Here is a 27,136-nt window from a genome sequence, read left to right on the forward strand (position 1 = left end):
TGGGTTCTCTGGGCTCGGGACCAGGCGGCCACGGCGAGCTGGCTGCAGGGTCTGCTGCCGCCGCCGCCGCCTTCGAAAACTCCCTCGGACTTGGAGCGCGGCCACGGTGGTCCAGGCAACGGCATTAAACAGGAGGAAACAGACTGGGGATTCCGTCACTGCAGAGGAGCGGGGGGAAGGAAAGCGCTGCGCGCAGGCAGGAAAAGAGGCAAAGCCCGGGAGAGCGGCTCTCGAGCTTCGCGGCCGTGGCCCCTAAGCGCACCGAGAGGGGCCGGTCCCAGAAACCCAGAGCGCCCTGAGACTGGGGTGTGTGTGTGTGCTGGGACTGTGTGTGTGTGTGTGTGTGTGTGTGTGCTGAACGGTTGCTGGGATTCTGGATACTTGTGCGTTACACTGCAGTGTGTGTGTGTGTGTGTGTGTGTGTGTGCTGGGACTGTGTGTGTGTGTGCTGAACGGTTGCTGGGATTCTGGATACTTGTGTGTTACACTACAGTGTGTGTGTGTGTGTGCTGGGACTCTGTGTGTGGGGGGGTGGGGGGCTGGGACTCTGCTTTGTGTGTGTGTTGCTGGGACTGTGTGTGCGTATATGTGTGTTGCTGGGACTGTGTGTGTGTGTGTGTGTGTGTTGCTGGGACTCTGTGTGTGCTGGGACTCTGCTTTGTGCGTGTGTTGCTGGGACAATGTGTGTGTGTGTGTGTGTGTGTGTGGCTGAGACTGTGTGCGTGTATGTGTGTTGCTGGGTCTGTTTTCTGTGTGGTTATGTGGGTGTGGGTGTGTTTTGCTGGGACTCCGCTTTGTGTCTGTCTGTGCTCAGCAGAGAGTAACTCTTCACTCGCTGGGTGTCTGCGTTTTCTCTACTTTCCTGGGAAAGGGTCTCCCTGCTCCTCCCACCGCTGAGCAAGTGCTCCTAAAAATCAATGTGCCATTACAACGTACAGCGGACGCGTTCAGCAAGGGAGGCAGAAAATAAGCACTTTGGTTGACCTTACGCCTCCCTAAACCTCTTTCCACAGCACACAGGGTTGGCGCTGGCCCTTCCCATCTGCAAAGATAGCTCCAAAAATTCCTTTGGCAAAGAGAGAGAGAGATACTAAAGTAATAGCTGCGATTTGTCATCCGCACTTACCGTGTGGCTCATTTGTCCCGCTGCTCCCCCTCCCTAGAAGAAAACACCCCTCTTGCGACGAGCCCGGGTATCATCTGACACTGAAAAGCACAAAGTCCCCCACAAGCAAAGACAAACTCAAAATCAAAGACTGTTCGTTGCTCCCGAAGTGAAGGGGGTTGGAGTAAAAATACCGTGTCCCTTAACAGACTGTTTATGATTATCCCTACACGTGGTGTCACAGTCCCCTGCTATTGTAAATGTTGTATTCTAGAGAAATATCATTTGATGTAGCACCCATGTGGTTTACTAGTATTTTTCTGCAAAGAATGAGAGGTGCCCGACTAGGGAGGAAAACTTCCAAAACTCCCAACTTCCTCCCCCCTCCAAAAAAAATTGGCGACTATTCAGGGCCGATTCCATCCATCGCCCACACGTTCAGTTACCATAGTGATAACAATATTTAAAAAAACCTAGATAGATTAGACAGGCTTCTCCTTGGATTCCTAAATGATTTTTCACTTTTGTGAAGGCATCTTTAATATGTGGGAAAGTGATACTTGAGAGTACAAGAAATAACTATCCCAGCCTCCCTCCCTACAAGTATACAGAAAAGTATATCTAAATCTTCTGACACACACTTCCTAGCTGGAAGCCTCTTACGTAACAAATAGATAAGTGAAACAATCAGATCTTTGCTCTCTCATAATTAGTAATTTGGTTCCATTTCTTATAGGAGTAAGTTACTTGAAGTTGGCTAGATTAAGCAAACATTGAGCTCCGTTGAATTTCATGTGTATAGATGGATACAATCCCCCTTAGATTCTTGACAGAAGTCTTTGAAAAGTCCGCCTTGAAAGACACGTCTTCCTCTTTGTATCTGAATGGACAGTTATTTTTCTCGGGGGTCATTGTTTGAGGTGGAACATTTTCAATAATGACTTAGTACAATCATTGGCCTCAGAGTCTCTTCTATGGCCTCCTGTTCCCGAGAAGCAGACAGGATTTCGTTTATATTGGGTTTATTTTAAACCGCATCTGGGTGTCATGCAGCAGATTTATGATTTTTTCATACCCCAGCTATTTTAACCGCTCCACCGCTCCGTTTGCTGCTGTCCAACTCCAACAAGAAACTATTGCCTTTTTTGCCAGGTGTGGGGGCAGAGGAAGAAGGTAGGAGCTGAAAGGCAAAATGCGTTTAATTTTAAGAAAAGATTTAACTAGACCCCCCCTCCCCCGCGCACTTTCAAAGCCTGACACTCCCAGTTACTTGACAGTTCCTGCGAACTTTGAAACTGTCCTGTTTGAACTGAGGTCCTGTGGGACGCTATTTGGGGCCTGTGGATGGACCCCTCTGCGTGGGGGAGGGGGGCTCTTTCCCCCGGCTCCTAAGATATGTAACGAGGCAACCCCGTGTTGCTCTGCGAGTTACAGAAGAAATAAATAAACGAATAATAAAGCCGGAGCGGCTGCAATCAAATCCGCCGAGTCTGTTAGTAATTTAGCAGAGTGGGATTTTCCTTTCGCTTGCCTGCCAGTGGATGCGCTTTTCCAAATTTCCACAGCGAGGGAAGCCTGCGATTTTTTACATAATGATTTCAGCATGCAGGGCTATTTCTCCTCCTCCCCTCCCTCCCTCCCTCCCCCGGCTCCTTTTCTTTCAGGAGCTAGATGCGATGCTTACTCATTTGAAACAGGCGCAAACTTTTGGAAAGCGAGCGAGGCTGCGGGAGGAGGAGGGTGCGGGGTTCTAGGGGTGGGGAGGGACGCGCAGTCGCTCCAGTTCACACAGAATCCGAAATAGGAGAGGGGTGGGGGGGGGGGGGGGTCCGGCTTGGACTTTGCCCCCTTGGCGCTGAAGCCCGCAGCCTCCCGCTGGCGGCTCGCGAGCGCAGCTGAGAGGAGCTGGCAGGCCCCGTGACATCACGGGACGGCTGGGCGGGGAGAGGGGCTGGGACGGGAAGGCGGGGGGAGGGGGGCAAAGGGGGGGTGTTTTCCAGCTTTAAAAAGGCAGCCGGACCGCGCAGCCCTGCGTCAGAGCGAGACTTACAGACCCGTCGTGCTCACTGATCACCCCCCTCCCCACCCCCGCATAAGAGCCCGGGAGGGAGGGAGCGAGACGAACTTCCCCAGGGCTCCCTGTCTCCCAAGCCGGGCCCGCCGCAGCGCCAGTGCCCGGGCGATGCCCGCTCTCCTGAGTGCCACTGCCCGGGGGGCGGCGGCGGCCCAGTGACGCGCGCCTTTGGGCTTGGGGGAGGAGCTGGGGGGGTGACACACCTCGCCCCAGGTGCCGAGCGAGCCCGAGCGCGGGGGAAGCGGGCAGGGAGAGGCAGCGCGAGGGATTCCCCCTTCCCCGCCCTCCCCCCTCGCTGGCCGAGTGGATGCCAAGCCCTGGCCTGCCCGCTGCCAAGCACTTTGTAGCCGGACCCCCGCCGCCAGCTCGTGGGAGAGCGACCTCGGTGGCTCCGCAGCGCTCGTCCCGCCCGTGCAGCGGCAGCATGAAATCAGCGGAGGAAGGTAACGCGCTCGGCTCTCCCGCGGTCGGCGGGTTTTGCGCCGTGGGGAGGAGGATGGAAGGGACCGTGCCCGGGGCCACTGGGGTGGCGGCGGCGGCGGAGGACCGGCCGGCCGCTGCTGGCGCGGGCGGCAGTGATTGGGAGGCGGTGTCCCCCTGGTGTTTCCCCACAGCAGCCTTGAGGTTTGACTGCGCCTTTTTGCCAATAGGTGGCTCCTTTCCCTCTTGCGCTGCGTGCACTTGGCCCGGGCTCCTGGCTCCTGGAGCCGGGCTCCGGCTGCACCGCGCAGCACAATGGAGCGGGCTGGGGCAGACCTGTCAGAATCACATGCAGGGGCTGCTTGGGTTTCAACAGCCCAGCGCCGCCGGGGGCTGTTTGCCTGGTGGGTTTAATCTGACTAACGCAGAGCCCAGTGGGGCAGGTCTCTCTTCCGCTAAAGGCATCCCAGGATCCCGTGGAGTTGTAGTACGTCTGAGTGCGCGCTGGGTATGCTAGTGTTTCCAACCGAGATACAGAGCGCAGGGCGCGTGTAGCTTGTTGAATCACTTTGAACCATCCGATTCTTAACATGCAAATAGCGACTGGATTATGATAAAGTGGGATATAGTTTTCTGCTAGAAGCCACCCTTTAATTAAACCCATGATTTGTAAGCTTTCAAAAAATTAAAACCCCTATGAAAACAAAACAAAAATCTCAGGGTAATCTGAAATCTCATGACGATGATCCCTCCTCCAGGGTATCAAAACGAACAACTCCAAAGTTTTTACTACTTTATTCTTCCATATATACCAGCGGGAACATCGTCTCACACTTACTATACTTTAATTCATAACATGAGATTCTATTATAAATTATGCTATTCAAGACAACTCATTTCCTTTTGTTGAGTGCTCTTTAGGTAACCATAGTCCCAACATGTATTAAACAGGAAAATACACCCGCCACGCTAACTGGAAAAGATCTTGTGTTCGGGATTTTCGAAATATTTTACTGATGGCCCATATTTAGGGTTGCAAATATAGTAAGCACTAAGTGTTGGGGATTTTTTTTAACCAAGGGCTTGATCCAATGATCCAACAGGTATTCTAGTCCCAAGACATTTTCTTACCGAAGGCGTCTTCCTCTCTGCAGTTATAAAATTATTATTTTACAAAGCAGTATTATAATCACAGCCTTTCCGTGGAATGGTCGTTCTTTGTGTTAAGAATGACAGACTCTTTTGGACACGGTAGGACCAATAAGTCACTTTCATCTCTTGGCAGGTGTAGTGTACTTTTCAGGTTTCTGTTTTGGAATCAGCACAGTCACCGTGTTCAGTATACACTCAAGCCTTCAGTCTTCAAAATGTGGGAAGGCGTTTGATACACCGCTCTTCAGTGTAATTAAAGCCAAACATCTTTAAAAGGACCAGGTGATAAAAAAAACTGATAGTGAAATTTATCAATAGTGTTTATTCCAGCAGCTCTGAAGTAGGGAGCATGCCTCTTATTTTCTGTGTCTTCACAGGCATGTTTTAGGCTAATCTTCAGTGGCTACCTTTTCTGCACAGCTGGTTTCACTAGAGAGGTTTATTTCAATTGAAAGGACCCTTTCCGTAAATAGCTACAGGTGCTGTTGAATTATTGGACTTTGAGATTGAAATCATGCAAACGCCGCTTTAGACGAAAATTACTTATTGTAATCTTAGTAAATAACTAATATTGTAATATTAGTAAATGTTTGCCTTCTTGAACTTTCAAAAGTGGGCTTCCAAAAAGTTTAACTTCAAAGACAATTCATGTGCCAACTTCCAAAAAATAATCCCGAAGACAAACAGGCAAAAGCATAAATGGGGGAGTGTAAAAAAGAAATAATCAACTTTATTTCTATGGCTTCCTGCTTAATTACTTTTTTCGATGCCTGAGGTAAACTGTCACAAGCTATCTGCCATAATTCACTTTTTGTTTATACTATTAGGGGCTAAGAAATTAGGCCAACAGAAAGAATGATCTAATCCAGTAAATACATAGACGAACTCTACAAAACTGACTTTCTGCAAATAAAGGTTTACCGCTGCCAAGTAGCAACGATCAAAATATATTGTTTTAAAGTTTTACTGTGAAGAATGTATGGCATCAGTCAGGGTGGGGGGGTTTACTAAATACAGTTTTATCAGCACAATGATCCTTTGGAGCCTGAGTCTATACATTAAAACTAATTCATACTACCGTTATTTAAAGCTTAAGCCGTCGTTCAGACTGTAGTGAACTCAACTGCGGTGAGAGCCTCAGCTAATTTTAATTGTCATTTTGATTTAATTGAAATCAATGGCGTTATGACAGTTTGCACCAGCTGAGGATCTGCCTCAAAGGTGGAATAGCGTGGGAAGGGGAGTATAATGCAACCTTGCAATCATTCATAGAGCTTTTCTTTCGAGAAATAGAACAGGTTTCCCCACAAGCAATCTGGGGCTCCCCAGTTGAATAGCATTGTTTTAAGCCAGGTTGATAACAGACAGGACACATTCACTCACTCTTAAAGCATTCTCTCACCTGAGTTCTGTATTCCTATACAGTACAGTTCTTCTGGGGCCATATGCCAATCTCAGCACTTCACCAGTAGCGGGACACTAGTATTTGTTGGCTTGGCAGAGCAAACTTTGCGTGAATAGCTCTGACCCGTCGATCAATATCGAAGGCACCCAGGGTGTAGAGCCAAACATGAAAATGATTGGACAAGAAATGGAAGTAGCGGATATTTTTTTTATTACCCCCTCGTCCTCGTTGTGCCCCATTGGCAGGGGCTGAGAGAGAAAGCAAGTATCAAATTGTTGAAGGTATTTCCTTTGTAACAGCAAGGTGAACCGGTCGGAAGAGAAGCAAAACTGGTCATTTGTAAGAACGATGTTGTATTTACGGGATGTCTTCCCTTAGAATGAAAACCAGTGGCCTAATGAGTTTTGGTTGGGTTTTTTGACCCGGGAGTAGATTTCTGGTTGCTTTTAGCTATAATTCGGAGCCGAAAGGCTACCCAAGGTAAACATTTGCTTAAGAATTATTTCTAAATTAGAAGCCGAAGCATAGCTGGGTGAAAAGAAAATGAAACTCGCAACATGTCGGCTCCAGGCGAAGTTTTGCATAGGTTGAGCGGAAAGCAGCAACGCCTATAAAGCAATGCCACAAAACCCAGCATTTTCAACCCAAAGGTAGACACCAAATCCATATGTAGGCAGCAGTTAAATGGCCTGATTTTCAGTCGTGCTGAGCACTCCCCTGGCTCCTCAGCCTCTTTGAAAATCAGGCCTCGGTTTGAAATGCCTGAATACGGATGGAGGTGCCTAACTTGGATAGCATTGGCAACAGAGAAAAAAGAAAGAGGGCTGATATATTAGCGTCAGTGGAATAAAAACTCCATTCTCCACCTCAGTGATCCTACTTAGCGAACCTTCCAGAGGTTTGTTTTAAGTTGATGCCAAGGCCTTTCCCATACACTGGTGATTCAGCCTTGCTGCTTAGAACAAACAGCTGGGAGCAAAGGCACAGCAGGTTGGTACACCAGCATTGCACAATGGCTTAGCAGTCTGTTCTGCCAATCCAGGGCCCAGATGTGCTGTGGCACATCTGTCACAGCCCGCTTCTCTCCAAAACGCATCCCCGCTCCAAATTCTGGAGTGTTAAGTCCAGGGGATAGAGGAAGAGGAGGAGATGTCAGTGGCTAACAGTATTTGAAACAATCATGTCAGAAGTCAGAGACTTCCACAAGTTCACAATCAGCGTAGTAACTTGCCTGAGGGCAGATGTTTGCTAGCACGGTGTAAATCATGAGAGACAGTGTGTTACTGCCGCACAGCACTGCGGTAGAAAGAAAAAAAAAGTAGAAGGTATTCTGATGCAATGTATATAGTTTTTTCTTGGCACTTTGTAATGGAGTTTTCAGCCATTCGCCTGGAAAATGGTATTCCCTGAGCTTATAAGGGAATACCGTTTCCATGGCTGCTTTTAAAATATGCCTTTGAAATTCAGCCTTAAAAATGCTGGGAGCTCAACAGTTTCAGACTCAGTGCTGGCTGCTAGGGCGGTGAGGTCATTTGCATGTTGTAGTATTTAAAACCGGTCTGTCTAATCTGAAATACATGTATTTCCAAAGCGAGAAGAACAACAGTCTTGTTCAGCTGTAACTTTTAGAACAAAACAAGGTAAAATGCCGCAGGCACCATTCAAAGAGCGCTGCAACTGTTTCTGGCAAGGGGGGCACAAGCGACGCTCCTGCTTCTCTTGTAGATTTTCATTCAACAACTTGCACATTCCCCTTGGTCTGAACTTGAAGACAGGAGATGGGGAATGTCCTCCTCCACCGCCCCTTCGCAATACAAATGATTATACTAAAAGTCCTGTTGTCGCGTGTGTGTTATGGCTGTCGGCACTAGTGGGTGCTGCAACTAAACACAAAATGTTACGGCTAGCAAACCCCCCCCCCCTCCAATAATAAATAAATATTGGGGGCACTGCTGCGAGGAGAAAACACCATTCGACTGTAGCCCAGCTTTATACTGCAGCCCTGACGTCTTCAGCCCACACAGATTGGCAAGGCAAACTCGGCATCAGCATCCTCCGGAGGCCCCATCATTAGGGCTTGTCAGTTAGCCAAGAAGAGAGAACTTTTTTCTCCCCTGTTTTGTAATCAGCGCGGTGCGGGAAACTTGAAACCGGTGGCAATTAAAATGTGTCTGACGATGTGGGGGAGTGAAACAGAAACCCCTTCATCCCCCAGGTTCTCTGGGGGTGGCTACTCCCATCCCGGCAGGGATCACAAGCCCCCCGTCCATTACCTTGGAGCTGGGGGGTTTGTGATCCTTTGCAGCCTTTTCGCTTTGCTCGAAGTTTATTGAGTCCCAGGGCTTAAAAAAACACCACCACGGAGTTCAGGGTCACTGCAAAAACTGGGGGTGGAGGAGAGGGTTGGATGCACGCCACGCAGCCAGACACACACGAGAGAGAGAGTTGGTTCGCTCTGGCTGGAGTGGTAACCACAAGCGGCGGAGAGAAGCACTGGGTGCTGCTGTCAGAGGCGCTCAGACACGTGTCCCTAGGACGGGGGAGGAAGGGCGCGCGGGTTTCAGTTTTACTGCTCAGATTAGCAACATCAACAACAAAAAGAGGGCGGGGGAAGGTGGGGACCGAAGGGAGACATCAGTCTGCGAGGGCAGCAGAACTGCCCCCGGAAACCAGGAGCGCAGCGAGGGCCCGCGGCTCGGCCTGCTCCGCTCACCTGCCCGAGGCAGAGGGGCTGGACCGCGTCTCTCTTGAAGCCGCGCGGAGGGTTTGTTGGAAAACAAGGAACCGGGCAGAGCCGCGGGGCTATTGATCCGAACCCGGAAACATCCACACGGCGAGAGGGAGGGTCCCCCAGGCGCAGCCCGGGAGAGACAGACGGGGCGGAGGGTCACGTTCCAGCCCGGGAGCCGCCTGCGGGAGCGGACCTGCTGCAGCGAGCCGCGCCGGCCGGCGGCTTCAATTCCCCGCGCGCTGCAGCGGAGCCCGGAGCCTGCTGCCCCAGCCCCCGGGCCCGCTGACTCACAGCCACGCGGGAGCGGCAGCAGCAGCCCCTCGGCTCTGCCCCACCCCCCCCCCTCCTCCTCCAGCCCGAGACCCAAGGCACCGAGCCTGAGAGAAAGTGCTGCCTGTCTCCCAGCTGGCGGGGCGCCGCGCCGGGGACATGACTGGCCTGCAGGAAGAGCCCGAGTTTGACTTTGACGTCCTGTTCGAGTTTAACCAGGGCGATGCTTGCGCCGCTGGCAAAGGTTGGTACGGAGACTAAGGCAGCCCTTGGCCGCTGTTTGCAGGGCTGGGACGACGTGTCCCCGCTGCTGCAGGCGGCGCGGGGCCGAGACGCTGCGTGACCCCCCCCCCCCCCCTCCAGCGCGGGGCTGCCTTAGGGAGGCATCAACCAAGTAGTGGCGGGAGGGGGGAGGCAGGAAGGGGCTTGTATGTTTCTCTCTCTGGCCTAAACACAAGAGGGGGAGGGAGGCACGCACGCCAGTGCTGCTTCTGCCAGACCTTGCTGCCCTCTGGGTCTCCGGGGGAGGCAATGGTTGTGCGTGTCCTGGCTTAGGAGCTGGTGTGGGGCGGTGGCACCACATTCGACTTCTCAGGAATGCGCAGTCCCGCAGGAAAAGTGTTATTTAAGGAGTGTGCAATCTACTGACCTGTCCTCTGTACAATCACAGAATGATTGTCTATAGGAGTGGATCGTCCAAACAAGAGAAAAGCCGAAGACCCCCCCCCCCCCAAAAAAAGAGTGCTCCTGTAGCATCTCAGAGACTAACAAAATCATATAGATGGTATAATGAGCTTTCCTGGGCACAACCCACAAGAGCAAGAGAAGTGGGTTGTGCCCATGAAAGCTCACTATACTATCTATATTTTTTTGTTAGTCTCTTCAGGTGGTATAAGACCACTCATTTTTTCTTAAGTTACAGACTAACAGGGCTACCCCTCTGAAGCCTGTAATGTTAAGATCCATGTCTGAATTTTATATATCCTGGAGTGTGGGGATACTTGTATCTGAGGGTCTTGGTTCTGACTTGTCAAAAAGTGGTGAAATCTGGAGCTGAGTTGGATTTCAAACCTTCCACCCCTCCTTAGGGGCCAGGTGTGTTCCGATCCAGATTTTTGCTTCAGGCTTGTATTTAGTTGGTGTTGAGTTAGACAGTTGGATGTGGACACTATGAGACATGGTTTGAGAATCCAGTGTCATTTTTTTTCACCTTTGGGATGACCTGTTGTTTGGCACTGAAACTGGCTTGTGGAGGGAAGAGTGGTGTCACTGCTTCCTGAGGAGATGTCACTTGCCACTTTTTCAGTGCTGGAGTTACTCCCAGTCTCACTACTGGATCCCACACTGGAATCTTGGAGACACCCACCCTCCGCTTCCCAGAGCATCACTAAATGAAGGCCAAAGTTCTGACTTTAAATCAAAGCAAATCTCCATGTTTATTACTGCAACTCTTCAATGTGTTGGTTTAATGTGCTGCATTGGTCTTACCTACATCTACTGCCCCATTCTCTGGGGTGGATGTGCACAATATCCAAATGCATTAATTAATGATGTGTCAATGCTTTGCAAATATGGATGTCAGAAATTAGGTATTTTAAGGCTGAGGTTTTCAAAGGGACCCAAAGGAATTAGGTGCCCAAATCCCATTGAATTCCCTTAGGCTTCTTGAAAATATGGATCTAAGCATCTAAATAGATATGGTCTGATGATCAAAAATCCTTTCTTAGACTCTTGGTGAGTGTCTCTTGCTCCCATGTTCAGGGTCTAACTGATTCCCAAATTTGCAATTGAGAAGGAATATTCTCCCAGATTTGAAGTGCAGGAACCTAGGTGGTATGGGTGTTCTCTTTGGGGACTGATTTTGGACAGTATGCTAAAGGCTGTACAAATATAGAGGATTGCTCTCTGTAGGATCTTAACATCAAAATGGGAGAGGGAAAGGATCATTTGCTATGGTTTTTTGGGGCATACAATCTGACCTACTCAATTTCCTGCCCTTGCAAGAAACTTAGGCATTGGTGGCCCCTTGGTCTTTCCTGTTTTGTACTTGTGGCCTCCTGAGAATTATTTTCATTTAAAGTCACTGGACTCAATATAGGGGTGCTTGAGAGAAATTTGATGTAATATGCAGAAGGTCACACTAGGAGCCATGGTCCCTTCTGGCCTTAATCTCTATCAAATCTGTGAAAAGAGCTTGAATAACTTTAGCTCCCCTTGATGTCTATGTGAAGTGCCTGGGTTTGTCACCCTTTAAACAACAATGCCACCAACAAAATCAAATCCATGTGTGTGTTCAACACTTTTCCAGAGGCACCATGCACTTTGCAAGATCAGGCCCCTAAGGCTGTGTAGAAGGATTGAAATCTATTATTAAAACCGGGAAAGGAGAAAAGGGTATTTCTAAGTGAAAAGCAGTATGTTTAGTAGTCACAAAACAAGGTGTCCACTTTCAATCTTTGCTATATGCTAACATAACACAAGCTTCAATATTATGCAATGCCACAAATTCCACACAAGTCAGTGGAGGTTCAGGGTTCTCTTCATGTTTTTTGCATTGGCTGCAGACTGTTAAGCTAATTTCCAAAATGGTACCTTCAAAGCTGTCACTATCCACCATGTTAATTCACTCCACATGTCAAAGTCTATATGAATTTTTTGTTGGACATGCACTTTGCATGGTCAGAAGCCACTCAAAGATATAATGCCTTGATTTTCTTTGTGGTTTAAATATTTTTTTAAAAAAACTAGGCACAAAGTTTTTGTGTCTATTAGAGCTTTATGTATCAATGATGACCAGCTTGCTATAAATCAGATTTATTATGGATTCCAAGACAAGTCCTTAATTATATTGGCTAAAATTATATTGGCTTAAAAGCTATGTTTCTCAAATGTCCTTTTTTGCATCTCACCAAGACTTATTAGCTAGGTATTATTATTACTATTATTCTTTATTAGCCCTTTTGTTGCATTGTGGGAAGAATCTTTTAACTAGTTGATGAGAATGATTTCTGACCACAGAAGGAAATTATTTCCTGGATGTAATTTATTACTAATTATTTATTAAAATACAGTACTGCCTATGGGCCCCAACAGAGATCAAGGTCTCATTTTGCTATATGCTGTACAATGCTTAGTAAGAGCTTAAAGTCTAAATAGAGAAGACAGAGGGGAAACAGGCAGGGAATGGCAAAGTGATTTGTCCAAGGTTGCATAGCAAATCAATTGCAGAGCTGGGACTAGAACATAGTGTCCTGAGTCTCAGTCCATTGTCTGCCAGCTCTGGACCATGCTATCTTATGCTAGATGCAAATCTATTTACAAATTACTCCTTATCATTCAGATTACTGGTTAGTGTAATATAAACTAAACTTAGGCATGAAATAAGAACTATTTTAAATAATGTAGGTAACAAGATTTATTAATAATAATGAGGAACTATTTTAACCTTATTAATTGAATGCTGCTGGGAAGAAAGAAGAGGATAACAAAACTACATGTCTTTGTGAATGGTGACACTATGGTTAGTTTTCTTTAATAGCATATTTCTTAAACTTGCTCCTCCCATCACAGTATTTGGTTAAAGTGTTGACTAGAATATATTCTGAAAAGTCCTGTTTCATCTGTAACATGTTCTAGTGTATTTTAATGAACCTCTCTTGGTAAATAGCCAGTTTCCTAAGGGTAAGTAGAAAGTGATTCAAATAGGTGTCAAACACATTAATAATGTCTGACATGATATAAATCAGCTTGAACATCTATCAAAGAGCTAAGGAGTATTAATTGTATGTAAATATAATCTTCCTTTGAATCATTGTCATTAAGAAATATACAACGTAGCTGGATAATGGCATTGAACTGAGTAGAGATGATAAACAAAAAGAACAGAGTAAAGCAGGGCACTGGTTCAACAAGCTCATTTGCATATTCGGTGCTACTGAGGATTGGGTCAGGTTGGGAATAACAGCTGTGGAAATTAACAAAGCTTTTTCCGGATCTCATCAGGCAAGGTAAGGCATGATCACTGCCTGGGGGATTTGCCTCTGGAGAGGGAAGGAAACAAACACTGTATGCAAAGGGCTGCTGTTGTGGGGATGCCTTACTACTTTATTACTATCATTCAGGAATGAAGAAGGTAACAAAATTCTTAAAATGCTGGTGCACTGAAAGTGAATAGATATAGTTGTAGTTTGTTACTCAGGAAATTAAACTGAAAGCAAAGGAGTGTCTGAACTCAAAACCAGGGGCTATGTTAGCAAGGCTTTGTTCTCTTTTCCCATTATGGGGCCAGATAGTGTTTGTAAGAGTGCTGGGGAGTTATGCCCACAGCGGCATCTCTCACTAGGGCGGAGTATGCATTGCCTTTGGTTGCAGCCTCGTGTGATGGGGAAGGCTGAGGCTGCAGCCCCACAAGGGCACTAGCACAGAGCAGTATGACAAATATCCCTGACTCCTGCACAGAGATATTGTGAGTGAGAGAGAGACTGTACAACCTTCCTTCCTTTCCTTCCTCCAAGTCTCAAACCTAAGCACACCATGTGAGAGCAAGCACAATGTAGCCCTTTGTAACAAAATAGACAGAAGCCCCTGACTTTTAACTGTATTTAGGCATGGTCATTCAGTAAGCCAGTGATTCAAATGGAATTGTTTGAGATCTCTGACTCTCCTAGATTTCTGATTTCTGCCCAACTGTGTCACTGGACCAGCACTTCAAAAAGTGTCTTGTAATTAAAGTTGTGGAGTGAGACAACACAGTCAGTGCTTAACCAATAAGAGGATTATTGGACATTATTTAACTAGCCAATTAGCCCGTCATAAGACTAGATTTTCAGATCTCTCCTCCACGTCGGTCTTTTCTCCTGAGCCTCCGGTCTCCCTCTCCATCTCTCTTTCTTTCTCCTACTGCCTCCTCCTCTCTCTCAGCTCTCCTCTGCCTTCTGCCTCTCTCTCCGTCTCTCTCTTTCTCTTCTCCCCCTCTTGCCTCTCACTCTCTCTCTGCTCTCCTCTGTCTCCATCGGGGATGCACGATCATCCAGGCCCCACTCCCTGGGCATGTACATCACTACCCCGCTCCTCTTCACCTCCCGTTGTGGCGCTTGGCTGACTTGTGCACCACTCAGCCGAGCCACCATGTGGGAGCAAGCGGCGCAAATGGCCTCTCTCTCTCTTCTCCTCCTACTGCTTTGCCCTCTCTCTCTCTCAACTCTCGTCCACCTCCTGCCTCTCTCTTCGTCTCTCTCTCTTTCTCTTCTCCCCCTCCTGCCTCTCACTCTGTGTTTCTCTTCTCCTCCTGCTGCATCTCTCTCACTCTCTCTCTCTCTCGCTGTCCTCCACCTCCTCCGTTCTCCTCTCTGTCTCCTCTGAGTCTGCTCTGCTTTCCTCCTTTTGAATCCGGCACCCTTTCCTGATGACAGACGCATGCTTGTCCAGGCCCCACCTCCTGGCTGTTCCCTCTGGGTGGCACTGTTGCCTCCTGCCATGGCGCTTGGATGACTTCTGCGCCGTTCAGCCGCTTGCTCCCCCGCAGCGTCCTGGCTGAGCAGCACAGTAGTCAGCCGAGCACCACAACAGGAGGCAACAGCACCGCCCAGAGGGAACAGCCAGCATTTCAGCGTTACAGTGTCACAGACATTGGGCTACTATATATATGATGGAATTCCAGTGTATTTCACCACCAAGTGAATCCTTTACCTCAGAACTACTCAACTTTGGAAGCCCAGGGGGCCACAATGATACTCACAGCACATTCTAAGGGCCGCCCCTTAAGTGTGGTTGTATTTACATCCAAATATATATGCAAACATATGCAAATAGCTTCTTTCACACTGAGAGGTATATATACAAAGATTAAGGCAAGACTACACAACACACAGGCCCCATTTAAGTCAGTTCTGCTGATATTAATAAAATGAAATATTTACCCGATTTCCACCCATACGACAGCACTTTTAATGAACAATGACAGTCCAGGAATTTAATGACTAAAATGCATATCAACAGAAGACCATTATATTGACTACTTTTTTGTTTTGGCTCCCATCTGCGGGCCGCATGTGGCCCATGAGCCGCGTGCTGAGTAGCCCTGCTTTATGTGGTTTCTGCAGGCTTATCCCAGAAACCAGAATAAGCAAATAGACTCATTCTGTTCCATAAACCAATTGTTAACTGGAACCAGTTGGAAACATATTATAGTGGAAACATATTATATTCCAGTTGTATGTGATTTCAGTGAAATGTTTTTGATCATGTTGATTGTATTATATTCTTTCCACCTTGGGTATTATTTTAACTATTATTGATTTTTCTCTGGGGATCATGGCACACACCAAAGGCAAGTTTCTGTCTGCAGTACCAGTGCAGTCTTTCAGCTTTGTGATTAGAAGGCAGGATTCTGCTATTTAGGTTTGTATCTAAGACTGTTCAAAGAGAATGCCTTGGAAATCCAGAAACTCAGTTTCCCCAGAAATGGTTTGCCTTGTTGTGCCACCAAGATACCAACATTTTCAAAAGTACCAGCCTCTGGTATTTGAACTACTTCATATGTCTGCATTGTAGACTGCTCAGGAAGGCCAGTGTTTTCATGGGCTTATAGCATCATGCTCCACTAAGACTCAGTAGGCTTTTAGGGTAGTCTATTTGTGCAACATCCTCATGTCATTCATTTCTGTTTTTATTTTTTTCAGAACACTATAATTATGCATCTTCAAATATAAATGCCGGTTTGCCTCTAAATGTGGCACATTCCTCATTGTCAGCTCCATGTCATGGCCTTCAGACATCCAATCCTGTCATTTCAATTGTCCCATCAACAAATCATCCTTCTGGATATGGAGGACACATTGACAGTGGAGCCTCTGGATATTATCTGTCTCCCAATGTCAGACCTAATGGAGCTCCAGCACTAGAAAGCCCCAGGATAGAGATAACGACTTATCTGGGACTGCACCATAATAACAACCAGTTTTTCCATGATGCTGAGGTTGAGGAAGCGATCCCAAATACTAAGCGATCACCTTCTACTGCCACTTTGAGTTTACCAAACATTGAGGCTTACAGAGACCCATCTTGCCTGAGTCCAGCAAGTAGCCTGTCTTCCAGAAGTTGCAATTCTGAAGCTTCATCCTATGAATCCAATTATTCTTATCCTTATACTTCGCCACAGACATCTCCATGGCAGTCCCCATGTGTGTCTCCTAAGACCACTGACACAGAGGAAGGATATCAGCGTAGTATGGTGGCCTGTACTTTACTTAATTCACCAAGACATTCTCCATCTACGTCTCCCAGAACAAGCATAACAGAGGAAAACTGGCTAAGTGCTCGCAACTCAAGACCATCTTCTCCCTGTAACAAAAGAAAATACAGCCTAAATGGCAGGCAGACTTCTTACTCACCACACCACTCTCCGACACCTTCTCCTCACAGTTCTCCTCGGGTTAGTGTAACTGATGATACATGGCTGGGAAATACTACCCAGTATACCAGTTCTGCTATAGTTGCAGCTATCAATGCCCTTACCACTGACAGCACAATAGACATGAATGATGGGATTCCTATTAAGTCTAGAAAGACTGCGCTAGATCATACCCCATCCATGACACTCAAGACTGAACCAAGTGGTGAGGACCATGGGACCATATCACCGACGGCTGATTTATCACCAGAAGAATTTTCTGGGTTTCAGCACATCAGGAAAGGAAACTTCTGTGATCAGTTCCTTTCTGTGCCGCAGCATCCATACCAATGGGCCAAACCAAAGTCTCTGTGTCCCACATCATACATGAGGTAAGGCTTCCTGAATCTATGAGGACATTTGAATGACATTTTTATATGCACTGTTTCTCCTTTTCCTGTTCAGTTGTGTTTTCAAACATCATCCCACCCACTCCTCCGCCCACAAAGATTTAACAGCTCTATGTTGCCACTTTCTAATACTGCTTCTTTGATGTATGGAGTGACCCGAATGAAAATGCAGTTTGAAGAGTCCCCCATGGGGTGGGGAGATGTTAAATTGGCAAGACAATAGTCTTTTCCTAGAAGACTAGAACCCTATTGCTGGCAGTCTAGAGATAAGGAACTGTGTACATTCAAAGGAATGTACATTCAGAATTGTGGCTCAGTCAGTAAGACAACATGGTGCTGCTACACCATTGGGTTTACTTAATTTTTTTCCTTGTGAAATAATGGTATGCTTCATAGATGTGCCTGCTATGCTAAACGGGATCTTTCAATACTTTTTCCACTACAGCTTTTTATTCAGGGCATAAAAGCACAATATGACTTGGTTGTTTTATGCAGTACAATACCCAGATACACTGAGCTCTCTTCACCTGAAAGCTATTTCTGCCTTCCTTTGCTATGTGCCTGACAAAGCTTTTTTCCTGACATTGTTTTTTCTATTTTATTTAAAAAAAAGAAAAAAAAAGAGAGATCTTATTGGAACTATTAACACAAAATAGATCAGTCTCAGGCTAGGTTTACACTACACCTTTTTCCGATTTTTTTTCGGAAGAGGCTTTTATGAAATTTGGCCCATCTACATTGGGCCAAATTTCAGAAAATCCCTCTCTTTCAGAAGATCCCTCCTTCCTCATAGATCAAGGAAGACAGGGCTTCCGAAAGAGCGCGTTTGCTCTTCTGCAAAAAAAAGTGGAAGAGCAAACGCGTTCCCTGGATGGGGCAGAGTTTTTCCAGGATACCTCTGGTATCCCCAAAGCCCCCCCACAGTCTAGACGTACCCTCAGAGGGGTAGCCATGTTAATCTGCATCCTCAAAAACAATGAGTAGTCTTGTGGCACCTTAAAGACTAACAGATTATTTGGGCATAAGCTTTCATGAGCAAAGACCCACTTAGTCAGATGCATCTGACAAAGTAGGTCTTTGCCCACAAAAGCTTATGCCCAATAATCTATTAGGGTATGTCTACACTTGTACTCTAGTTCGAACTAGGGATGCAAATGCAGGCAGTTGAAATAGTCAATGAAGGAGGGATTTAAATATCCCGTGCTTCATTAGCATGATCTCACTGGCTTGCTAGTTTGAATCATTTTTTGAGGAGTAACGTTAGTTCGAACCAAGGGGTTTGGTTCGCATCAATGCATCCCGGCATGCACTTCCTGGTTCAAATCAGCTGTGATTCGAACTAGTGCGCCAGCGAGATCATGCTAATGAAGCGCGGGATATTTAAATCCCCACTTCATTGACTATTTCAACTGCCTGCATTTGCATTCCTAGTTCGAAGTAGGGTAGATTCCTTGTTGTTTTTACAAAATACATCCTGTCCCATTTATTTATCACTCACTAACAGAGTATTTGTCAGCAAAAAAATGTAAAGGAAAAGCCAAATAATATTCAGACTTGTAAAGAGTAATAACCATGTCCTGTCATCGTGTACGGCATTTCATTCTTAAGCTTTCCTAGAAAAAGAGTGAACACAGAGGGTGATGCTCCTTGGGATAATGCAGTAGGAGATTGGCTTTCAAACAGTTCAAATGCTAGTCCAAAACCTCTAATTCTGATAATAAAAGTCAATGAATTTGCAGGCACAACAAGCCAAGTGTCTTTAAATGATGTTAAAGGGAAAAAGTGAATATGTAGGGAAAACAATTGTCCCCACCACTCTCTTCTCTCCCCACTTCACAGCTTAATCAAGGCAGCATCTTCATATCAGTAGCTATCTTCAAAACCCAACTAAACAAGTTGTGGCACGTTGTATCACAATAAACCGTACTATGCCTCTTTAGCCTCAAACCTAGTCTTCTTCCTCCTTTATAGGTCTGCATAATTCAAGAATGACCTAAAGGAGCATTTCTCAAATGAGACCACCGTGGCCACATGCGTCCAGCAGGGGCTTTTTGTGTATCCATAGCCTCCTGGGCAGTGATATGGGTGAGGGGGACAAAGCAGTGGCCCCTCCCCGGGAGCCATCAACAATGGTTGGACCCCACCCCTCTTCTGCAGACTCAAGTTGTAAGAGCAGGCAAGAGAGTTCCACACCTTCCCAGGGGTGATGGGATTGGGCTTCGACTCTGGGATGGTGGGTGGCAGACCCCAGTCATGGGGCTTTGGGCTCTGTCCCCAGGTCCTATCCCCTGAGAATGGGGCTTTGGGCTCAATTCTCGGGCTGCTCAATGGCAGGCTTTGGCCCTGATTTCACTCCCCTTCTCCCCTTTGGCCCCTGCTGCCTCTCCCAGTGCCCCATCACCCTTGACCCCCTGCCTCTGTAACCACCTACCCATCTAGTTCATAGTTTGTCTTCACTATCAGAGGCAGCAGCACAGCAGGAGTGGGAGAACAGGCAGCTCCACAGGATCCAGTGCTCATGGGGAGCTGGCTTAAAAGCCAGCTCTCCTCTTGGCACTGGCTTCCACCTCCTCCCCCACTTGCTGCCTCTGATATAGAGGCAGGAAGGCGGGTGTGGGTGTGTGTGTATTGTCAACAGGATTAACTGATAAGCCTAGGCTTATCAGTTAATGTGTCATCTGCATGTTGACATCCCTATCCTGTACAGTGCTGAACGAATGCTAGGAGAGGCTGAGCACTCTTTGTTCCAATGAAGGTACTGATTACCTTCCAGGATTGGGCCCTAGAGCTGTTTAGTACTAGACAAATCCCTTAAGGCCTTCTTGCATATTTAAAAAAGCTTTCGTGCTGTCCCTCCAAAAGTGTAAACTAGTTTAAATTAATTGAAAGGTACAGGATTCTTTTTGTTTAAAATTTCAAGGGAAATAATACAATTTGACAAAAAATATCTTTCAGTTACAGAAAGCCTCTCTTTGCATTTTATCATATACAATCAGAATGCACATAACATTCCTATGTGCTAATGCAAACAAAAAAGGTGAAATGTACAAAGCGGAGCGTCCGTATGCTGTGTATTTAACATTTTTTCCACTGTTTTGGTCTTGTATAAAATATGTTTCCTGGTTTGCAATATGTTTCCATGTGATCTCATTAACTTATGCTCTGGGGCAGCTGGAAGCTACCGTAGAAATGAGATTTTAAGTTATTTCACCAATCAAATACACTGACCACGCTTCCTTCCACAAAAAAAATCCCTCTCATTTTATGTATATGAAAGAGTGCTGGGCAATTGAACAGACGTCAACAGGATCACAGACTACGCAATAGAAATTGTTATTTTAAATCTTTCCAAAAACTGGATAAGAATTTGTCACAACAGATCTGGATTTTTTTCCTGTTATTTTACACATCTGTTCTATTTCAAATGTAGGGATTGTAGGATTAGGTTCCAACAAACAATACACATTCCAAAATCCACTCTGTCATACGGATTTTTAGATAACCATATTTAATTATCTTCTGTATCTCTTCCTGAATGTGTATTATAATTTTAATAAAAAGAAAAGGTGATTTGGAAAATCACTGGATTTCTTTCTTTACTTTTCTTAACCCCTAATTTATTACTTTTCTTCAACCAAGCTATTTGCCAGTGCTAAGGGCCACATCCCTGTAGATTTATCTACAGAGGTCCTTAGACAATAAAGCAAACCATTTTTTAAAATTGTTTCTAAAGTTGGCGACACTTTTACACTCATTGCAATTAAAACTAGTTCAATAATTTTATAGGTTATGGGAGAGGGAGGGAAAGGAAAGAAGGAGAGAGAGAAAGAAGGGATAGATAAGCAGTGAGACTAATTCTTACCTCAACCAAGCTTACCTGATCCTGTCATCCTTGTGTTCCTAAAACTTCTGTTAATTGTAGTATGGGTTCAAAGCATGCATAGAATTGCAGGATTGGGACAATTTAGACTCTGATTCTGAGTTTCATGATAAAATTCCCATTGCCTACAATGGGAACACGATTGTTTGGGTGCACAGACCCAAATCCTACATTAGGATGTGATAGCGCAAAATCTTGTGTTCACACATAGACTCACTAAAGTCCCTGGAACTCTGCATGGGGTACTATGGATCTCAGTACAGAATTGGATGTATCTGCATAGAGTCCCATTCAAGACATGTGTCATTACAGATTAATTTGAATCTGCCCACATGGCTCCCTCTGCAGAATCCGGACCTTAGCCTTTAATATTATGTGCTTAGCTTTAGTATGTAGAACATATTTTTAAGGGAAACAGATATTTACAAGATACATGGTGATTGATAAAAAAATGCAGCAAAATGGAATGTCTGCTATCTAAAGTTCTTTATCTATGTTGGAAAATACTATAAAGGTAAATTATTATATGGAGGGTAAAGAAGAAGGGAGAGAAGATAGATATTATGAAGATCACTTCCTAGTTTTTATTCCAAGATCTTTGTTATTAGGCTGTCTAGTGCTTATCTCACTTTTATTGCATTAGTGATTTAGCTGTAGACCACATAAGACAAAGCAAACATAAAAACGTGACTCAGCCATCCTCTTGAATTGTACTATCACAACAATCTGTAGAAAAGGATCATCTTCCATTTATAAACCCTCTTCTAGAGTAAGTGCAATATATAATTATAAGAAAACACTTGTATCAGCCATTTATTTTGGAAACAGATATTTTTCTATATCAGGCATAATATTTAAAAATGTGTTAGTGCTAATGTGCACGAAGGATGATAAGTTCAAAACCAAACTAGAAATACTAAATTTTATTTCACTTTTAATCATGGGCATAGATAAAGGCAGTATTGTGACCAAAGAGTGTTTAGGATTTTTTTTTACAAAGATTTAGAAAATAAGCTTTAAAATAAGTTTTGGCATGTCCAAAAATTCTCATTATAGTATCAAAAACAACTGGCATCTCATTTCACAAAAAATCCAGATTTCTGAAAACCTTATATAAGGTGTGCTTTTTTGCCTCTTGAGCTGATAGATCTGTATGTCGGGACTATATAACATTTGAAGTTTCCTAGAGACTTTACTTGTTGGTTGACAAGCTCCAGCTTCCTTTGGTATACCATGCTTCTTTTTTAATCACATGAATCCCCAAAGTGTGAAGGCCTATAACATTTGTGTTTGTATTAATTATAGGGCTGTGTAGTATTGCTAGGTTCACTGGTCAGATGCATGGTATGTATGAGGCGTACCACATGAAAAGGAGCTTCCAGGAATGGAATATCAGTTTCAGGTGGGCTTATAAAAGCTCCCTAGGATGGTTTCTTGTATGGCTTCCCCCCCCCCCCCAAGGTTGAAAGATAACTTTTGAGCTGCAGCTTCAAATTTTCAGTCATAAAAACATGCAAGTGCTTGTGCCCACAGAAATGCACATTCATGTATTTTTACACATAGAAGCTGTAATTTACAAACACAAATTGGGGCACTGGATGCCCATCTACCTGAGAGGCAAACGCACTTTTGGTCTTTGTGCTCGGTTACATTTTTTTCATTGAATTGATGTTAAATTCTTAAGCCTCCTGTTTTGTAAATCCCAAGTGTTCAAAAGTTACAAATAACTCCCCCTCCACGCTAAATTGTAAAGTAATATATTTGGGATTTTTTTTATTTACCTTCCTTCTTTCTCCTTGCATCGTACAGGTGAGTCAAGCAGAAGTGTAGCTGCTGTGCTTAGGGGAGTGCATGGTCTTTTCCATCAGAAAATATTGCATCTCGGGGTCACAGAGTCGGGGAGACCATGGTTCCATCCTATAAAGATGAGCCAGTACTGATGCCCCCTGGGGCTTAGTAACACCCAGCAGTGGGGAGTAGCAGTGGCCACACAGTCTCTGTGTGCATGAAATCTTTGTAGCTATGCAGCCTACTCCCTATAACAAGGCATCTGGAGGACTGGTGTCAGTTCTCATATAACCACGTGTTAGGTTTGTTGTTTAGGTAAAATTGATTGCTACGGTATCTTGTGTGGCTAAAGTACTGAGCTTGTTCAATTGTTGTAATACGATGCTGAGGCTTTAGTAAAACTGAACTCTTCTCTCCCCTTGTTTTGAATGTGTTCATACTCCCTTTTTTATTAATGGCCTTTGTTTTGTTTTTTTGATGGCTAGTGTTAGCATAGTATAATATTAAATTCAGAGCAGTGAGGGAGACCTTCCATTTTAACTGAGCTGGGTTTTTTTAATGAAATATTCCTTTGATCATTCCATGGTCTTGTCTAAAAATCAGTGGGACTAAATTTTTGTTTATGCCAATACATTTCTGAAGCATGGATTATAGGATGCTCAAATTCATAAGCATTGCCACTGAGCATAATAATGTATATTTACATACTACCGTTCATCATGAAGAATCCCAAAATACTTTATGAACTAAAAACAGGAGTCACTTGATTCACATGCCAAAGAAATGCGGCTACTCTGGAATGGAACATAGCATCTGTTTTAACAGCCTACGGCTGCACTGTTCAACTGTGTAAGACAGGAAGTGAGAAAATTTATGCAAATAAACCTACAAGGGGAATAGACAGTAAATATATTTCTTGTGTTGCAAGCACTTCAGGACTGGGACTGTATCTTCAGAAACGAATCCTATGAAACTTCCATCTTCATTGTCTTGGAGTTCTAGTCAAATATAAATATTAATAATAATTATAATAGGTACGCCAAGAATAACTGCTTACCACACTAGAATCTACCAAGGGCATTGGTACTAACGTCCCTATTCTTGCAAAAAAGTACAACAAAATCTTTAATAATTACTAGCAGTCAAGACCTTCCTTTTAAACCATAGGAAAGGCTGAACTGCTGTTTTAAGGCTTAATATTGTTGGTCTGAGGGTAAAGATGCAATGTAAATTGGTCATTTAAAAATCAATTGTCATGAAACTGAAGCTCACCATAGAAATTGGCATTAAGGAAGAAAAACGTTTCTCTTGGCATGATATCAGAGATCTTTCCAAAACACTATTAACTGCTCACATATAAAAATACAAGACCGTTAGAAGGACAACACAAAGGTTTTAACATAGGCCAGGACATTCCAACTCGATGACCCAATAACTACAGAAGCTTCCACATTTGGGAAATTTTAGTCATTGGAGCAGGCTTGTTGAGCTCAGTGGGACTAATTGCATGAGTAGATTTACTCAAATGAATAAGTGTTTGAGAACAAAGGCACTAAATCTGCCCAGCTGGCCTAATTCTCCATAGCACCTTTCCAGTGTTTAGGACAAGGATGGGTGTGAGGAGAAGAGAAGGTGTCTTATCAAAATGATGAAACGCACCTTAGCATTCTCACATGCTGAGCTGTGCAGAGGCAGGACTTAGGCTTTACATCCCATGGTCTCCTTGCAGACACTAGTCATGGTAAAATACATTCCAGCCATGTCTCCTATGCTGGGGCTGGAGGCAGGGCCAGTGCAGAGCCTTTACACCAGTTCTTCAATGGTTAGGAAGACATTTTGCACTAGGGATGTTTCAGGGGTCGTTTCCACCCACTTTGGAACTCCATTATACTATCAGAGTGATAAGAAAGATTTTATAAGGGCCTGATTCTCAGTCACCCTGTCCTTGTACTTAGGCACTGGAACACACTTAAGGCTTGATTTGCAAATACATTATTTTTACATCGGTGTAGCACCATTGACTTCAGTTGGTTACTCTTGATTTACAATGATACACAAGAAGTGAGATCAGAATAAGACCTCATGCAAGACCAGTCACAATGCTGAGACCCTTAAATGTAACAGGGTCCATTAAAGGGTAAAATCTGCAAAAGATTATGAGCATTAGCTCCTCTTTGAAAAGCGATGTAGGCATTTAGAAATCTGGATCCCATTGATTTTCAGTAAGACATAAGGATTTAAAAGCCTAAGTCACTTTTGAAAATGCAGCTTAGGCCCAGAGATCACTTAGGAACCCGTGAACATTTTACCCAACATCTATTTTATTCCAACTGACGTGGTAACATACTGCTTTTTATATATTCTTTGTCCACTCAACTCCGCTTTTCTATTAAGGACAGAGATCAGTCAGACTGGCTAATTTGTGATTGTGATTGTGTAACTACAATTGATGTAATCACATGGTTTATCTGAACAGGTTAAATAAGTCACTATTCACCAATCTTGTAGCCTGACATATGTCCCACTTACACTGAGTTAAGGTGATCCAGTTTTTTTTAAAGTTAACACCAAGTTGGTGAACTGACTTGAAACAAGCAGGCCTGCTACTGGCTTTCAGAAGGATCACAGCTAGATTTATCATGTCACAGAAGAAAACTTTCATTCTTGCAAATGAGCATCTGGTGTAAATAAGTCTGTGGTGTGACACCAATTTACACCAGCTGAGGATCTGTCTCAGTGTTCTTTTCTCAACTCCGATGGGAGTCCCCCAGCTTGTAGAGTAGAGCTCTCCCAAATTGACTGGGATCTTTTCAGCACTCAGAATAATTTTTTTAACACTAAAATATTTGCTTCATGATTTGTTTTCCTTTAATCATACTATGCTGCAGGAAATTAAGTGTATGATGAAGATAACCTAAAATAGGAAATCGTTCTGACAGCCACAACCCATGAAACTGTTAATTTCATCACTCTGCTTCCTTTATCAGGAAAACTATCATTAATTGTCAATTTATGATCAGTCAGGATTCATAGTGGAATTTTGATGATCGGAAGCGAACAGCAAACCAGATTTTTATGACTGGTGTTACTTTGGGATTAGTAATTTTCCTTTGTAGTTTAATTCTATTACAATTTTATGTGCTATTTTAAAGATTTTAAACAAAGAAAAATCAGGAAAGTTGAGATAATTTACCTATTTTTTTTATTTTATCTTTGTTGTCCTTTTGCATTTGAAGAATCTAAGCTGTCTGCCAGTAGTTGGATTAGTACATTTTCAATTTAGAGGTAAAATGTCTTAATCTGATAGAAGCTGTGTCCTCAGCAGAAGAGGAAAAAGATCTATTAAATACGATTATACCTAAAACCAGAAACATCTGTTTAAATATGTGTGCTAATCATCAGGAGAAGATATGCAGGTGTTTTGCTCTGGTCTTTGTTACTTATTGTTACAGTCAAATAGAGTTTCTCCAGGAAGTTTTCCAGGAATCTTTCAGACAGAAGTATATCCAGGATACAATATGTACACAACGGTGGTCTTAAACACTTGCCAGCTGCCTTTCAGTAACAAAGGGCCAGGTTCTGCTTGTATGAATGCACTGTACTGGGGGCGGCCCTAAGAAACCCTATCATTCTTCATCTCCTTTTTCCTTTTGTTGCCTGCATAAGAACCAGACAGAATAGCAGTTCCTATGCTTGCGTGAGCTGCCCTACTCTTAATGCCTCAGGGATACACAGTCCCCCCTAAGTGTGTAGGCAGGCCACAGCCCTGATGCTAGCTGGCTATGTTGGAAATAGTAAGCCAAAATCCCACGAAGAGGTGTAGTAGCAGCATGTTACCCTTCCACACTGAGGAGCTCTAGTAGGGTATGTCTACACTACCACCCTAGTTCGAACTAGGGTGGTTAATGTAGTCATACGAACTTGCAAATGAAGCCCGGGATTTGAATTTCCCAGGGCTTCATTTGCATGTTGCCGGGCGCCGCCATTTTTAAATGTCCGCTAGTGCGGACTCAGTGCCCACGGCTACACGTGGCACGAACTAGATAGTTCGGACTAGGCTTCCTAGTCCGAACTATCTGTACGCCTCGTTCCACAGATAGTTCGGAATAGGAAGCCTAGTCTGAACTATCTAGTTCGTGCCGCGTGTAGCCGCGGGCACGGAGTCCGCACTAGCGGACATTTAAAAATGGCGGCACCCGGCAACATGCAAATGAAGCCCGGGAAATTCAAATCCCGGGCTTCATTTGCAAGTTCGTATGACTACATTAACCACCCTAGTTCGAACTAGGGTGGTGGTGTAGACATACCCGTAAGCACTTTGGAACTCCACCATGCAGTGCCCTTCAAGGGCAGGGCAGCTCCAATCCAGTCCTTAGTGTGTGCTGTGCATGTAGCCCAACGTCTTCATCTGCCCCTCATGGTATTGAATGGCAAACCTCCCATTGGCTTGTGGAGTGCAGGGTTCGACCAGAAGTATTCACAGAGAAAGAACTTCAGGATTGACAGTTTTC

The 27,136-nt window shown here is 44.7% G+C and overlaps 1 protein-coding gene across 6 annotated transcripts in view; it reads left to right on the forward strand.

The window, feature by feature from the left end:
* The first annotated feature begins 3,153 nt into the window (after nt 1–3,153).
* Nucleotides 3,154–27,136, forward strand: part of NFATC1 (nuclear factor of activated T cells 1) — a 140,345-nt gene continuing 116,362 nt past the window's right edge. The window contains exons 1-2 of one of the 6 annotated variants that reach the window (XM_075921107.1): nt 3,154–3,622; nt 15,838–16,939. In XM_075921107.1, coding sequence (XP_075777222.1) covers nt 3,487–3,622; nt 15,838–16,939 — 1,238 coding nt within the window. In that variant the 5' untranslated portion in view covers nt 3,154–3,486. Of the gene's footprint in view, nt 3,623–7,740; nt 9,402–15,837; nt 16,940–27,136 lie in introns of those variants that run through there. The other 5 variants (XM_075921105.1, XM_075921108.1, XM_075921109.1 and 2 more) reach the window with 5 other exon arrangements.

The sequence above is a fragment of the Pelodiscus sinensis genome, chromosome 2 (genome assembly GCF_049634645.1).
Source record: "Pelodiscus sinensis isolate JC-2024 chromosome 2, ASM4963464v1, whole genome shotgun sequence".
Lineage (NCBI taxonomy): Eukaryota > Metazoa > Chordata > Testudines > Trionychidae > Pelodiscus > Pelodiscus sinensis.